Here is a 16,256-nt window from a genome sequence, read left to right on the forward strand (position 1 = left end):
ATGCTCACTAACCCTTGTTGTTTCCTGTTTTTTTGACAGTGGCCATCCTAATGAGTATAGTGGCCATCCTAATAAGTATAAGGTGATAGCTCACTATGGTTTTGAGTTCCCTGATGACTAATGATGTTGAGTATCTTTTCACACAGCAAGCATGCTTTTTGACCACTTACGTATCTTTTTTGGAGAAATATCTATTAATCACTTCGCCCATTTTTTATTGAGGTTATTTGTTTTTATGTTATTGAGTTGCAGGCATTCTTTACATATTCTGAATATTTACCCCTTATCCAGTATATGTTTTGCAAATATTTTTCCCATTCTCTAGCTTGCCCCCCACAAGGTTGCCTTTTAACAGCCCAGAACTGTCTGTTATTGTCACAGCCTTAGCTTAAATCTGACTCTGGTAATTCACATCAACCCCAGCTTGATTCTTACCTAATTCCTAACTCTAGACTTAAATTTTGACTGCCTTCCCTTCCCACATTATCTTAGCTATCTTTATTGATAGCTTTACTGCTAACCCTGATTTTCATTCCCCATGACCACTTCTTTGCTAATATTTTAATAAGTGATGATTTTAAAATAAGGCATATGTTTGGCATAAACCAGGAAAAAATTATAATCTCCATATTAATCTTAAATGTAAAAATTTAAAGCAGAAGTTAAAATCTGCTTTATAAGAAGTAAGTTCTTATGTTAAAATAACCAAATTTGAAAATATTCCCTTTGAAGGAATAAGAGAGGCATGGTATTTTGAATCAATACATTTGGTGAGTGTGTAGGAAGACAGTCATAGTTGTTGTGTGTGTCCCAAAGTCTTACACCTCTTTTTGGCCCACTAATCAAACTAGAAATGTCACATGAAACTTGTTGAGTGAACCAGTAATTTTACATTTGTTAAAATAGAGTTATAGTAAGTGGCTGAATGTTCTGATTGACCACACATAATGTAGAGTTTATTTCCTAGCAAATAATGAAAGATCGATGGATGAATGTTGGTCATGAAGAAGAAGAACTAAAGCCATATACTGAGCCTGATCCAGATTTCAATGACACAAAAAGAATAGGTAAGTATTTAAACATGGTAAGAAGTACTGTCCCTAGGCAGCAAGTAGGAGTCCTTTAGTGTACCAAAATGGTGTTTAAAAGTATAAATAGGAAGCAATTTTTATTTGAAAAATACTTGTATTATCATTTTAATGATAATACACTAAAAATTATACATTTCAAGTTCCCTAATTTGTTCTCATATATATTATGGTCTAATTCAGTGTTTGACAATGATGATATAAAACTTAATGTAAATAAATTGAATTCTTTACTTTCAGTTATACCCAGCAGGAGGAATGGCTGATACGACTATCAGCACTGATCAGACTGATAAGTATCAGCGAACGTAGCATGTATTTCAACCAAAGATATAGAGGCACTGAATTAAGAGTTGAACACTTTGGCTCTCCCTTTCTTTTTCTACTGTCTTAGCAATGTTTATTCTCCCTCCTCACTCGTCCTGCTACTGCCCATATCCAGCCAGAGCTGTCCTTCTAACTTGTTCTCTTCATTTTGCAATCCCTTCCCAAAGCCATCATTTAGTCTCAACTGAGTCATCTCAACTGTGTCCCTGTTTGGCTTGAGGGCAGAGTGGCAGGGGAGAGCATTTTAGGGTATAAGGAACCTGATCAGAAAAACCATGGAAATTCAGATCTCCCAAAGAAGAGTCACCCTACTGCAAATCAGAAAGCAGAAATTGTTAAGAGAGGAAAGAAACCACTTCACAAGTAGCTGAGGATGAGTTGAGAGAAAGGGAATTTTGCAGTGTAACAAAGACTGACATGGTCTTAGACTGGACAAAGAAAATTAGCTCAGGAATGTATGAGGCAATGAGAAATTAAGTGGGCCCGTTAATATATTACCCATGATGTAGATAATTTCTGCATGTAAAAGTATCATTGTACAATATCTGTGAACATATGGTATCCATAGGTTAATAGTCCAGAAGTTTTTTAAACTACACTAAATTTTCATGACTAAGTTTTCATATTCCAAGTTGGCAGACTTGCCTGTGTTTGTTGATTTATGAAAATAAAACCATTTTCAGAAAATTTCTCTTTTTTAAATTTCTAGACATTATGATCACTATGGGCTTTGCACGAGATGAAATAAATGATGCCTTAATAAATCAGAAGTATGATGAAGTTATGGCTACTTATATTCTTCTAGGTAGAAAACCACCTGAAGTAAGTTTTTCACCTTTTCAAATTACTGTGAATTATTTTTTGAGCTTATATATTAGTAAATATATTCTTTGTAGAATCAAAAATAATATAAAGATCCTACTCTAACATTCTTATTTATTGGAACTCAAAAATCACGATGTTAAATTACAAACTGGTTTTATTTCTGGGTACCAAGAGAGATTTTATGAAAGAATAGGCCTACTGTCTTTCTTAGCTCCAGGAGCCACCATTCACAGCCTGGTCTTTGAGAATGGCCTCCCCCACAGCTTGTGCATCCAAATGTAACAGTCCCACTAAAGGTAATATGGTTATTCCAGGTGTGCAGAAAAGACAGTGACTGAAACGTGAGGAAGTGATAGCATTTAAAATAAAATGTATGTCTTAAAGGATTTGTAAAAGAGGTAACTCCAGGAAAGGTTATTTGATGACATTTTGCCTTATAAAGTGTCAAGTGACTGATGCTTTCAGTTGGGAATTCTCAAGGCCAGGAGAACTATAATAAGGAGATATACTCAGAAAATAACTGTATACAAATGGTGAACTATGTTAGTCAGTTTTGCATTGCTATAAAGAAGTACCTGAGACTGGGTAATTTATAAAGAAAAGAAGCTTATTTGACTCACAGTACTGCAGACTGTACACAAAGCATAGTGTTGGCATCTGCTTCTGATAAGAGCCTCAGGAAGCTTACAGACATGATGGAAGGTAAGGGGTAGCCAGCATGTCACATGGCAAGAGGGAGCAGGTGAGAGGTGGGGGAGGTGCCACGCTCTTTTAAATAACCAGATCTAGCGTGAACACATAGAGGGAGAGCTTGTTACCATGAGGACAGCACCAGGCCATTCATGAAGGATCCACCTTCTTGACTCAAATACCTCCCTCTAGGCCCACTTCAACATTGGAGGTCACACTTCAACATGAGATTTGGAGGGGACAGAGCATCCAAACTGTATCATGAAGCATAAAAGCAAATGATTCTTTAGCAAAACAAATATAAAGGCTATACATCGAGAGTCAAGAACAGATTGCAGGACATTAAAAATTTATTGGAAATTAGATATCTGTGGGAGGTATTTTAGAGACAAAAAGCTGAAATTTATAATTCCATAGTAACTGTTAATGGAGCAGTGCATTCCAGCTGGCATATATTGAACCTTTATTGTACCAGAAACGATGCTGGGTACTGTGAATAGAAAGACGAGAAAGTCTCTGCTCTCAAGGAGCCCTTAGTCTAGAGGTGAGGCGAGCAGTTAACAGTATGGTACAGTATGTGTTCTGATTTGGGGGATGCACAGCATACTCTGGGAGCATATAGGTGGACATGTACCTACAGTAGGCTAAGGTCAGACCCACCAAGGCAGGTCTGTGTGACATGTAAGAAGTAGAATTAACAGTAGTACTTGGGGACCAGTTGGAAATGAGAGATAAGAGCCCATGAGATTTCCAATATGGATGACTGTGTAAGCACATTTGCCAAGATAGGAAAGGTACAGATTTCAGAGGGAAGAGAGGAAGTTCAATTTGGGATAGTTAAATTTGAGATTCCTGTTAGATGGAGCTGTCTGTTAGGCATTTGGATATATAGATCTGAATTAGGGGGAGAGATTTGAATAATTAACAGATTTGGAGTCTTCATTAGAGGGGAACACACTGCACATAGTAATGTGCCAGGGACTGTTCTAAGGACTTTACAAATATTAATTAATCTAATCCTCCCAGTGAACCTACCAGGTGGGTACTATTATAATGGAAGAGAATCTTTAGTGGAGACATTAACAGCTAGAGATGTGGTATCAAAGAAGCCAAGTCAAGAGAATTTTAAGTGGGAAATAGTGCAAATGGTTATTTCTAAAGGCTTTGAACTGTTTCTACTTAGATTTTAAAGTACACTCCTGAGGTCTTTAATTTTCCTGTTAATTTAAATATAAAAGAAGCACTAATTTTATAAGTATGTAACCGTACCATGCATGAATTTAAATGAAGTATGAATTGTATCAAATATAAATGGATGAGGCTACTGGTAAGTAGTAAGAGCCTGAACTTTGGAGCCAGCTTCACTGGATCTAAGTCCCCCCGACCCCTGCCCTGTCCCAGCACAACCACTAACTGTGCAACTAAGGCAATTAATTTTCTATGCCTCAGTTTTCTTACCTATAAAATGAGAGCAATAATAGTGCTTATCTTTTAGGATCATTGAAAGTGTTAAATGAATGAGCACTTATAAACTCGGAACAGTTTCTAGCGGATTATTATGTGCTTAAAAACTCGGAACAGTTTCTAGCAGATTATTATGTGCTCTGCATTAGCTGTTTATCATCATCAGTATTACTCTGTGATTTATCATTAGTATTATCTGTATATGAATTTAGATTTCCTATTGGGATGCCAGTGATTCCATCAAAAGTTTGCTGGCAGCAAGCAACTTGTACGTTACAGAGAGAGGGATAGTGTGTCAACCCGTAGTTTACCATGCTGAGTTCTAAGTAGATATAGTTTCCTGATCAGAAACAGTAAACTGTATTTTTTTTTTTTTTGCAAATGTGGAGAAAACAAAACAAATCTATATGTATGTTTATATGCATACATATGTGTATATACATGTGTGTATATTTAAAATTTTAGATTTTATTTTAAGTTTGAATCTCAATAATGCCCCTTAACTTTTTTAACCTCAGTTTTTCGATCTGTAAAGTGTAGGTTAATACATCATAGGTTTGTTGTGATGATTAAATAAAGTAACATATAGAAAGAGCTTAGCACAGTGCCTAGTCTATAATAACCATTCAATAATTGGTAGCTGTTATTTGGTATTTTGACTAAACTAAGGATTTGTACAAGATAATAGAAGATTATGAGTAGTCACTAAAGCACATTCTATCCAGTTCACTCCTTTTGCTGCTTGCCAACTTAAAGTTCTAGGCCCAATACTACACTGTTTTTTCAGCTTGGATTACTTCTTATATAGCTTTAAATCATTTAGAAAATCAAAAGTGCAGTATTTGTGCAAACTTTTTTTTTTTTTTTTTTTTTGCTTTAAAATCCTTGTGGTTTTTCTTCTTATAGTTTGAAGGTGGTGAATCATTATCCAGTGGAAACTTGTGTCAGAGGTCCCGGCCCAGTAGTGACTTAAACAACAGCACTCTTCAGTCCCCTGCTCACCTGAAGGTCCAGAGAAGTATCTCAGCAAATCAGAAGCAGCGGCGTTTCAGTGATCATGGTAGGGGAAAAAGTCAAATAAGTGAAACAACACACGGGTTCTACCCAAACTTGTGTTTTTAAAGCATTGTACATTCACGTCTCTATGTGCTTGTGTCATCTAGTTCTCACAGACTTATATTACTGAATTATAAATATAATCCCTTTTACAGGGACTGACCTGATTTTTGAAATCACAATTTAATCTTCGTTCAGAGTTCAAAGCATGCAAATGTGGATAATTTTAATACAGAGTTTTTGTTTGTGAGCAGAAAATAGATCAGTTGTTTTTCAGCTCATTATGCTATTTTTTTTTTAATTATAGCTGGTCCATCCATTCCTCCTGCTGTATCATATACCAAAAGAGCTCAGGCTAACAGTGTAGAAAGTGAACAGAAAGAAGAGTGGGACAAAGATGTGGCTCGAAAACTTGGCAGCACAACAGTTGGATCAAAAAGCGAGATGACTGCAAGCCCTCTTGTAGGGCCAGAGAGGAAAAAATCTTCAACTATTCCAAGTGTGAGTAAATACCCTGGTATATTGCAGTTTATTGTAATAACTTGTTTCAGGGTTATGTGTAAAATTTTTATCTTTCTTTTTTTAATGATTGAAAATTTTAAAGGGAATTATACTTTAAAGAACATGTAAAAGGGACCACATTTCTCATAAATGCAAGTTAAAAACAACAAAAAAGGATTCTTTTTTGCATGTATAACACTTAACACAAAATGGTACATTAAACTTTCCCACTTCATTTTCCTTTTTATAATGTTTATTTAATATCATATTGGCACATTTCATTTTTATTTACAAATAAGCCGTTTAATGAAGGCAGACTCAGGTAATAATTAATTTATAAAGTTGCAAACCATAGAAATTATATAATGGGAACTAGAAGAGGGTTTGAGATGTTCTCCCATAAGGCAGCAGGGAAGAATAGAGATAGAACATATAAAAGAAAACTAAGATATATGAAAGGTAGAAATAGAGTTGGTAACGTTCAGATAATAGGTGTTTTGAAAGGAAAGGGAGCAAGATGAAGGAAGAGAAATAGTTAAAGAAATAATAACAAAAAATAAAGAGGGAAGATTTCATTTTGAAAGGACCCAGAGTCGCAAATAGAAGCCAGAAAGAAAACCTATTCCTGGACTCTTAAAGTGGAATTTATAGATACCGAAAACACGGTGAAGAATATTTTAAAGATTCCAGAGTCAGAGCGCAGACAACCTTAAAACAAACAAGATTCTATAGTCCCAGCTACTCAGGAGGCTGAGGCAGGAGAATAGCATGAACCTGGGAAGTGGAGCTTGCAGTGAGCTGAGATCATGCCACTGCACTCCAGCCTGGGCAACAGAGCGAGACTCTGTTTCAAAAAATTAAAAAAAAAAAAAAAAAAAAACAAGGAACAAGATTCAGATTGACCTTAGGTTTCTCAACAGCAACATGGATACAATAAGGTAAAGGGGAAAATATTTTTAAAGTATTGAAAGAAAAGCACATTGAGCCTAGAAATTTTATCTAGCCGTGTTGACATTTAAATATGAAGGTACAAAAACCACGCATGTTCTTTGGCATAAAATGTCTCAACTGTTTGACTACACAGTGACCATTTGAAAACACCTTAGTTGGAGGAAGTATTCTTACAGGAAGAGAAATGAATCTAGAATGTTGCTGTAAAATATATAGGAGTTGAAAGTCATCAACTTACTAAAGTATTGTATGTAGTAACATAAGCAAAAAGAGGAAAATAATGAAAATTCAGAATCAAAACTCTGGATAGTATCCAGGGCATAAGGATAAACATGGAGATAACTACCTTAAGAATTGATGGATATAACCACTTAGCTTCCACCTGATCTGTTTAGAAATGATTGAACTATAATGGGACTTATATTTGCCTTAGAGGACAGTTTCCATTGTAATCACCCTGCATAGCAGAAAGAAATAATTGGTCCTGTACTTTCTACCACTTAATATTAACCTGTCATTTGACTGAACTGAGACTTATTTTCCCATGAACATACTCAGCTTTGTCTATTTCCATGCCTGTCTTTATGTAGTGCCCTTGCCTAAACATTCCCCTTACATTATGAAAATTCTATTTCCATAGATCATTTCAAGTCTTGTCTCCTGGATAGAATCTTTTATGGCCGAATACTCCAAAACTCATCAGGTTTTTCAATTGCTTATCCTGTCATTTAGCTCTTAGCTGTTTATATGCTGTCTTGTTTCATTCACTGTTGTTTTCCCATGTAAACCTTATCTCCCCAAATTTATAATCTGTTGTATATTGACACAGTAGCTTTCTCAGAGTCGTTAGTGTTGAAGCATGTAGTGTGTATTCAAAGCATATTAATTAAGGAAGGCATAAAAATTAAGGGATTAGTTTAAATTCAAATTTATTATGCCTTACTTATTTATCGTTTTTTTAAAAAACATAAGCTAAAAGATTTTGATAGAGAAATTCTGTTCTTAGCCACATAATACTATAATATATTGTTATTTACTGTTTCAATTTTGGTAGTTTGAGAAACCAAAGTAATGTATTTTGTTTAATTTTAGCATTTCAGGAGTTTCTAAAGTAAAATTAATCATCTCTTCTTCCCTATCCATTTCCTTTTAGTCTGAACTCCTAATATAACTAGTGCTAATCATTTAGGATGAATTCTTCTATAGGGTTTCCTTCGTTAAAGAAAACAGGCCAGGTGCAGTGGCTCATGACTATAATACCAGCACTTTGGTAGGCCATGGAGGAAGGCTTGCTTGAGACCAGGAGTTTGAGACCAGCCTGGGCAACCTAGTGCAACTTGATTTCTACAAAATATTTTTAAATTAGCCTGGTGTAGTATTGCATGCCTGTAGTTCCAGCTACTTGGAAGGCTGAGGAGGGAGGATGACTTGAGCCCTGGAGTTTGAGGCTGCAATGAGCTATGAGCTATGGTTATACCACTGTGCTCCAGCCTGGATGACAGAGTGAGAGACCCTGTCAAAAAATTAAAAATAAATAAGTGAATGACTATGTACATAGAGAATTATTTTATTTTACTTTTTCATAAAAATGAGATCATACTATGTAACATTTTAATTTTTTTCACTTATAATAGTTTGGGGATCCTTCTAGATCAGAACATCAAGATCTTTTTAATAGATGCATATTACTTCATTAGTATTAACAGATAGATATATCATAATTTATTCAACCTTTCTTTTGGTGAAGTGTTCGGAGCTTTTCATTTCTCCAGAGTGCACATCCTTATACATTTATGTTATTGGTATACTTCTATTAGAGACATTCTCAAAAGTTCCATCTCTAGGTCTATGTGACAACACTTCTCTTTTTAACCTCAGCCACAGAGGCAGGCTCCTCATGCTCCTCAGTCCATGACACAGTCACCCTTGGTCTGTGCAGCCCCATCCCCACTCCCAGTCACCTCACCTAAAGCCTCGGCTCTGATGTGTCTTAGTGTACTTGACTATGTGTATATCCTTGGAATATAAACATTTAAATGTTTAATAAATGCTACCAAAGTAATTTTCCAAATGGTTGGGGTAATTTAGAGAGTAGTTATTTCTCCACAAACTCATCAACAGGATATTATCAATCTTTAGCATTTTTTGCCAATCTGAAGGGCAAAAAGAAAAAAACGGTATCCATTTGTTTTCAGTTTGCATTTTCTTGTCTATTGGTGACATTGATGGTGTGGCCACAAAACCTAAAATGTTGACTATATGACTCTTTACAGAAAAAGTTTGCTAATCACTGCTTTAAAGCCAAAATACACAGCTGTAATACCTTTTCTCTTGAGGTAATTTTTAGAAAGTACTTCAGCATTTACAATTCAAGCCCTGTAATAGTGTAAAATATTGCCTGAACAAATGAACATTTTTACCAGTGTCAGTAGAATAGAATATAATGGAAAATATTAAATCTATTCAAATGGCATGAAATGGTCCCTTCCTTTCAGATGGAAAAAGAAATAGTGCCCATAACATGCATAGGTAATTAATAAGTGATAGTACATTTAATGTTTATAAAATCAGAATTTTCTTAGTCAATAGTAAAAGCTCTTGCTTGTAAGTATGATTCTATTGACAGCATTATTTAATATTAGTTTAGTATCTTGACTTAAGGATGATACTGGCAGATGATCTTTAAAATTGACCAGTTGATAGACAGCATGGGGAGAGTTTTGAGTTAAATAATTAAATAGAATAATGGTTGGATAAATGTTTTGGTTAATTATCTGAGTCATCTGTTTTATTGTTCATCACCCACAACCATCACAGACTAGAAATGAAAGGAGTCTCTCTTAGTTCATTTGTGTTGCTATAACAGAATGCCACATAATGGATACTTTATAAAGAAAAGAGATTTATTTCTCACAGCTCTGGAGGCTGGGTAGTTCAATATCAAGATGCCAACTTCTGGTGAGGGCAATCTTGCTGCATCACCCCATGACATAAAGCGAGGTCAAGAGAGTACACGCAAGAAAATAAGAGGGGGCCAAATATGCTTTTTATAACAAAGCCACTCTCGAGATAACTAACCCACTTTCACAAGAATTCATTTGTGAGACCAGAGCCTAATAATCTCTTATCAAGCCACGCCTCCCAACACTTTTGCATTGGGGATCAAGTTTCTAACACAGGAACTTCAGGAGACACATTCAAACTGTAGCAGAGTATTACTATTTGTAAGTAAGGTGCAGGAAAAACAAACTTTATGTTTTCCTTCTAGAAATTCCCATCCAAAAGTTACATGTGGGAATATAGGGAAAACCCTCGACTAGCCTAGAAACTTGGGAGCTAAGTGTTGAGTTTTGAAGACACAAATATGTTGTGCTGTTTTTGAATCAAGAAAACAATAAAACTTATAAAGGTATTTTCCATATTATCTATCACATGTATGAGCAGTACAAAATATAAAATTATGTAAACCACTATGATATGAATCTTAGTGCCCCCCGCATCCTCTGCCAAAATTCATATGTTAAAATTCTAACCCTAAAGGTAGTAGTATTAGAAGGTGGGGCCTTTAGGAGGTGATTAGGTCATGAGGGCCCTCATGAATGGGATTAGTGCCCTTATAAAAGAGGCCTGAGGGCGCTTGTTCTACCCTTCTGCCATGCGAAGTCACAACAAAAAGATGACCATCTAGGAAGCAGGCCTTCACATGGTGAGTATCTCCGCACCTTGATCTTAATCTCACAGCCTCAAGAACTGTGAGAAATAAATTTTTGTGGTTTATAAGCCAGCCAATTTATGATATTTTGTTATAGCAGCCCAAACAGACTAAGACATTAACTCTAAGAAAAGTATTAATCAATTTTTTTATAAAATAAGGGGAAGAAGGAAGGGCCAAAGATGTCTGCGTAGAAACAATACCTGTCTAAAGCTCCCACCGAGAGGAACACAAAAGGCGAGTGATTTCTGCCCTTCCAGCTGAGGTACCCATGTTCTTTCATTAGAACTGACTAGGTGGTTGGTGTAACCCGCGAAGAGCAAGGAAAAGCTGTGGGGGCAGGGACGGGCGGTTCACCCAGGAGCTGCACTGGGCCAAGAGAGGCAGTGACGGAGTGTGCTGCCTGCCTGGGGCACTACACTTTTCCCATGGATTTTTGCAACTCATGGATCGGGAGATTCCCTGTGAGCCTACACCACCAGGGCCTTGGGTCCCAAGCACAAAACTGGGCAGACCCATGGCAGCTGCTCCTGCCAGCAACCATTTGGGCAGGCACTGAGCTGCAGGAGTTTTTACATAATCTGGTGGCTCCCAAAACTCCAGAAAGGCTAGAGATCTGTCCACTCCCATGGAAAGGGGGCTGAAGCCAGGGAGCCTCACTCAGGGGGTCCCACTCCCATGGATCCCTGCAAGCTAAGACCCACTGACTTGGAATCCCCGCTGGCCAGCACAGCAGCCTGGAGTCTGCCTAAGATGACCAAGTTCTCAGTGTTGGGGGCAACCACCATTACTGTAGCTCTAGTCAGTGATTTTCCCCTGCCAGTGTTAGGGAGGCTACACGGTTTGGACTGGGCTGTGTTCCCCACAGCACAGCATAGCAGCTATGGCAGATCATTGCCAGACTGCTTCTTTAGGTAGGACCCGGATCCATCCTTCCTCACCAGGCAGGGCCTCCCTGCAGGAATCCCAGCAACTCCAGCCAGGGTCTTACAGACAGAACTCTCATCTCCCCGAGACAGAGCACCTGTGGGGAGGGGCAGCTGTGGTCTCAGGTTAAACAGTCCTACCTGCTGACTCTGAAGAGTCTGGGCGTTCAGGATGAGGGGGTTTCCCCAAGCACAGAGCACCAGCTCCACCAAGCAACCAGACTGCTTCCTTAAGGACGTCTGTGATACTGTGCTTTTTGTCTGGGTGAGACCTCCCATCTGGGGTTAGCTGATAACTTATACAGGAGAGTTCCAGCTGGTGTCAGGTTGCTGCCCCTCTGGGACGAAGCTTCCAGAGAAAGGAGCAGACAGTAATCTGGCAAACAGGGTCTGGAGTAGACCCTCAGAAAACTGCAGCAGACCTGCAGAAGAGGGGCCTGAGTGTTAGAAGAAAAACAAACCAACAGAAAGCAATGACAGCTACATTTAAAAACCCCACAAAAACCCCATCCAAAGGTCAGTAGCCTCAAAGATCAAAGGTAGATAAATCTACCAAGATGAGGAAAAACCAACTTGAAAATGCTGAAAATCCCCAAAGAAGAATGTTTCTTCTCCTCCAAATGATTGCAACACTTCTCCAGCAAGGGAAGAGAACTGGCTGAAGTTGAGATGGATTAACTGACGGAAGTAGGCCTAGGAAAGTGCGTAATAATGAACTTTGCTGAGGTAAAGGATTATGTTCAAACCCAATGCGAAGAAGCTAAGAACCATGATGAAAGATTACAGGAGCTGTTAACTAAAATAACCAGTTTAGAGAGGAACTTAATGACCTGATGGAGCTGAAAAACCTAGCACGAGAACTTCATGATGCAAATACAAGTAGCAATAGCCGAATAGACCAAGTGGAAGAGAGACTATCAGTTTGAAGACTATCTTAGTGAAATGAGGCAGGCAGTCAAGATTAGAGAAAAAAGGATGAACCAATGAACAAAACCTTCAAGAAACATGGGACTATGTAAAAAGACTGATTGAAGTACTTAAAAGAGATGGGGAGAATGGAACCAAATTGGAAAACACATTTCAGGATATCATCCAGGAGAACTTCCCCAAACTAGCAAGACAGGCCAACATTCAGATTCAGAAAATACAGAGAACCCCAATAAGATACTCCACAAGATCAACCCCAAGACACATAATCATCAGATTCTCCAAGGTCAAATGAAGGAAAAAATGTTAAGGTCTACCAGAGAGAAAGACCAGGTCACCTACAAAGGGAAGTCCATTAGACTAACAGCAGACCTCTCAAACCCTGCAAGCCAAAAGGGATTGGGAGCCAATATTCAACATTCTTAAAGAAAAGAATTTTCAACCCAGAATTTCATATCCGGCCAAACTAAGCTTCAAAAATGAAGGAGAAGTAAAATCCTTTTCAGACAAGCAAATGCTGAGGGATTTTGCCACCACCAGGCCTGCCTTGCAAGAGCTCCTGAAGAAAGTACTAAACATGGATAGGAAAATTTGTTACCAGCCATTACAAAAACACACTGAAGTACACAGACCAATGACACTATGAAGCAACTACATTAACAAGTCTGCAAAACTGGCCACCCAGCATTATGATGACAGGATCAAATTCACACATAACAATATTAACCTTAAATGTAAATAGGCTAAATACCCCAATTAAAAGACACAGAATGGCAAGCTGGGTAAAGACAAGATCCATCAGTGTGCTGTATTCAAGAGACATATCTCACGTGCAGAGACACACATAGGCTCAAAATAAAGGGATGGAGGAAACTTTACCAAGCAGATGGAAAGCAGAAAAAAGCAGGGTTGCAACTCTGGTTTCTGACAAAATAGACTTTAAACCAACAAAGGTCAAAAAAGACAAAGAAGGGCATTACATAATGGTAAAAGGTTCAATTCAACATGAAGAGCTAACTATCCTAAATATATATGCACCCAATATAGGAGGACCCAGATTCATAAAACAAGTTCTTAAAGACCTACAAAGAGACTTACACACACACACACAATAATAGTGGAAGACTTTAATACCCCACTGCCAGTATTAGACAGATCATCAAGACAGAAAATTAACAAGATACTCAGGACTTGAACTCAGCTCTGGACCAAGTGGACCTGATAGATCTCTACAGAACTCTCTACCCCAAAACAACAGAATGTACATTTTTCTTGGTGCCACATGGCATTTACTCTAAAATTGATCACATAATTGGAAGTAAAACACTCCTCAGCAAATGCAAAAGAACTGAAATCCTAACAGTCTCCCAGACCACAGCACAATCAAATTAGAACTCAGGATTAAGAAGCATACTCAAAACCACACAATTACATGGAAGTTGAACGACCTGCTCCTCCTGAATGACTTCTGGGTAAATAATGAAATTAAGGCAGAAATCAAGAAATTCTTTGAAACTAGTGAGACCAAAAAGGCAACGTGCCAGAATTTCTGGGACACAGCTAAAGCAGTGGTAAGAGGGAAATTTATAGCACTAAATACCACATCAAAAAGCTAGAAAGATCTCAAATCAACACCCTAATGTCACAACTAAAAGAATTAGAGAACCAAGAGCAAACAAATCATGTTTGTTTGTATTTCTGTGGGGTCAGTGGTGGCATCCTCCTTATCATTTGACTGTGTTTATTTAAATTTCTAGACACATATACCCTCCCAAGACTGAAAGGAAGAGCTTGAATCCCTGAAAAGACCAATAACAAGTTCTTAAATTGAGGCAGTAATAAATCGCCTACCAACCAAAAATAGCCCAGGATCAGATGGATTTACAGCTGAATTCTAACAGGTACAAAGAGGAACTGAAACCATTTCTTCTGAAACTATTACAAACAATTGAAAAGGGGGGTCTCCTCCCTGACTCATTCTGTGAGACCAACATCATCCTGATACCAAAACCTAGCAGAAATAAAACAAAAAAGGAAAACTTCAGGTCAATATCCCTGATGAATATCGATTCAAAAATCCTCAACAAAATACTGGCAAACTGAATCCAGCAGCACATCAAAAAGCTTATCCGCCATGATCAAGTTGGCTTCATCCCCAGGATGCAAGGCTGGTTCAACATACGTGAATCAATAAACGTAATTAGTCACAGAAACAGAACTAAAGACAAAAACCACATGATTATCTCAATAGACACAGAAAAGGCCTTCGATAAAATTCAACATCCCTTCATGTTAAAAATTCTCAATAAACTAGGTATTGAAGGAACATATTTTGAGTTCCTTAAAAATAGTAAGAGCCATGTATGACAAACCCACAGCAGATATACTGAATGGGCAAAAGCTGGAAGCATTCCCCCTTGAAAACTGGCACAAGACAAGGATGCCTTCCCTCACCACTTGTTATTCAACATAGTATTGGAATTTCTGGCCAGGACAATCAGTAAGGAGAAAGAAATAAAGAGCATTTAGATACAAAGAGAGGAAGTCAAATTGTCTTTTTTGCAGATGACATGATCCTATATCTAGAAAACCCTATCATCTCAACCCAATAGCTTCTAAAGCTTATAAGCAACCATAGCAAAGTCTCAGTATACAAAATCAATGTGCAGAAATCACAGGCATTCCTTTACACCAACAACAGGCAAGCAGAGGGCCAAATCATGAATGAACTCCATTTGCAATTGCCATGAAGAAATAAAATACCTAGGAATACAGCTAGCAAAGGAAGTGAGGGAACTCTTCAAGGAGAACTACAACCACTGCTCAAGAAAATCAGGACCAAAGAAGATGGAAAAGCATTCCATGTTCATGGATAGGAAGAATCAATATTGTCAAAATGACCATACTGCCCAAGCAACTTATAAATTCAATGCTATTCTCATTAAACCACCATTGACATTTTTCACAGAATTAGAAAAAAAGTATTTTAAAATTCATATAGAACCAAAAAAGATCTCATATAGCCAAAATAATCCTAAGCAAAAAGAACAAAGCCAGAGGCATCATGCTATCTGACTTCAAACCGTACAACAAGGCTGCAATAACCAAAACAGCATGGTATTGGTACAAAAACAGGCACGTAGACCGATGGAACAGAATAGAGAACTCAGAAATAAAACTGTGCATCTACAACTATCTCATCTTCAACAAAGTTGACCAAAACAAGCAATGGGAAAAGGAATCCCTATTTTAACAAATGGTGCTCAGAGAACTAGCTATCCATATGCAGAAAATTGTAACTGGACCCTTCCCTTATACCTTACGCAAAAATTAACTCAAGATAGAGTAAAGACTTAAATATAAAACCCAAAACTATAAAAACCCTAGAAGAAAATCTAAGCCATACCACTCAGGACATAGGCATTGGCAAAGATTGTGTGATGAAATCGCCAAAAGGAATTGCAACAAAAGCAAAAATTGACAAAGGGATCTAATTAAACCAAAGACCTTCTGCTTAGCAAAATAAACTGTCGTCAGAGTGAACAGACAACCTACAGAATGGATGAAAATTTTTGCAATCTATCCATCTAACAAAGGTCTAACATCCAGAATCTACAAGGAACTTAAGCAAATTTACAAGAAAAAAAGAACCCCATTAAAAAGTGGGCAAAGGACATAAACAGACATTTCTCAAAAGAAGACATACACATGGCCAAAAAATGTGAAAAAAAAAAGCTCAACATCGCTAAATATTAGAAAAATGCAAATCAAAACCTTAATGAGATACCA

General features: G+C 37.5%; 1 protein-coding gene across 4 annotated transcripts in view; it reads left to right on the forward strand.

Moving 5' to 3' along the window:
• Positions 1-16,256, forward strand: part of MARK1 (microtubule affinity regulating kinase 1) — a 143,029-nt gene that overhangs the window by 109,550 nt on the left and 17,223 nt on the right. For all 4 annotated transcript variants that reach the window (XM_010368083.2, XM_030937015.1, XM_030937014.1 and 1 more), the window contains exons 10-13: positions 968-1,067; positions 2,125-2,237; positions 5,301-5,454; positions 5,758-5,951. In XM_010368083.2, coding sequence (XP_010366385.1) covers positions 968-1,067; positions 2,125-2,237; positions 5,301-5,454; positions 5,758-5,951 — 561 coding nt within the window. The remainder of the gene's footprint in view (positions 1-967; positions 1,068-2,124; positions 2,238-5,300; positions 5,455-5,757; positions 5,952-16,256) is intronic.

This window comes from Rhinopithecus roxellana, chromosome 8, assembly GCF_007565055.1.
Source record: "Rhinopithecus roxellana isolate Shanxi Qingling chromosome 8, ASM756505v1, whole genome shotgun sequence".
NCBI lineage: Eukaryota > Metazoa > Chordata > Mammalia > Primates > Cercopithecidae > Rhinopithecus > Rhinopithecus roxellana.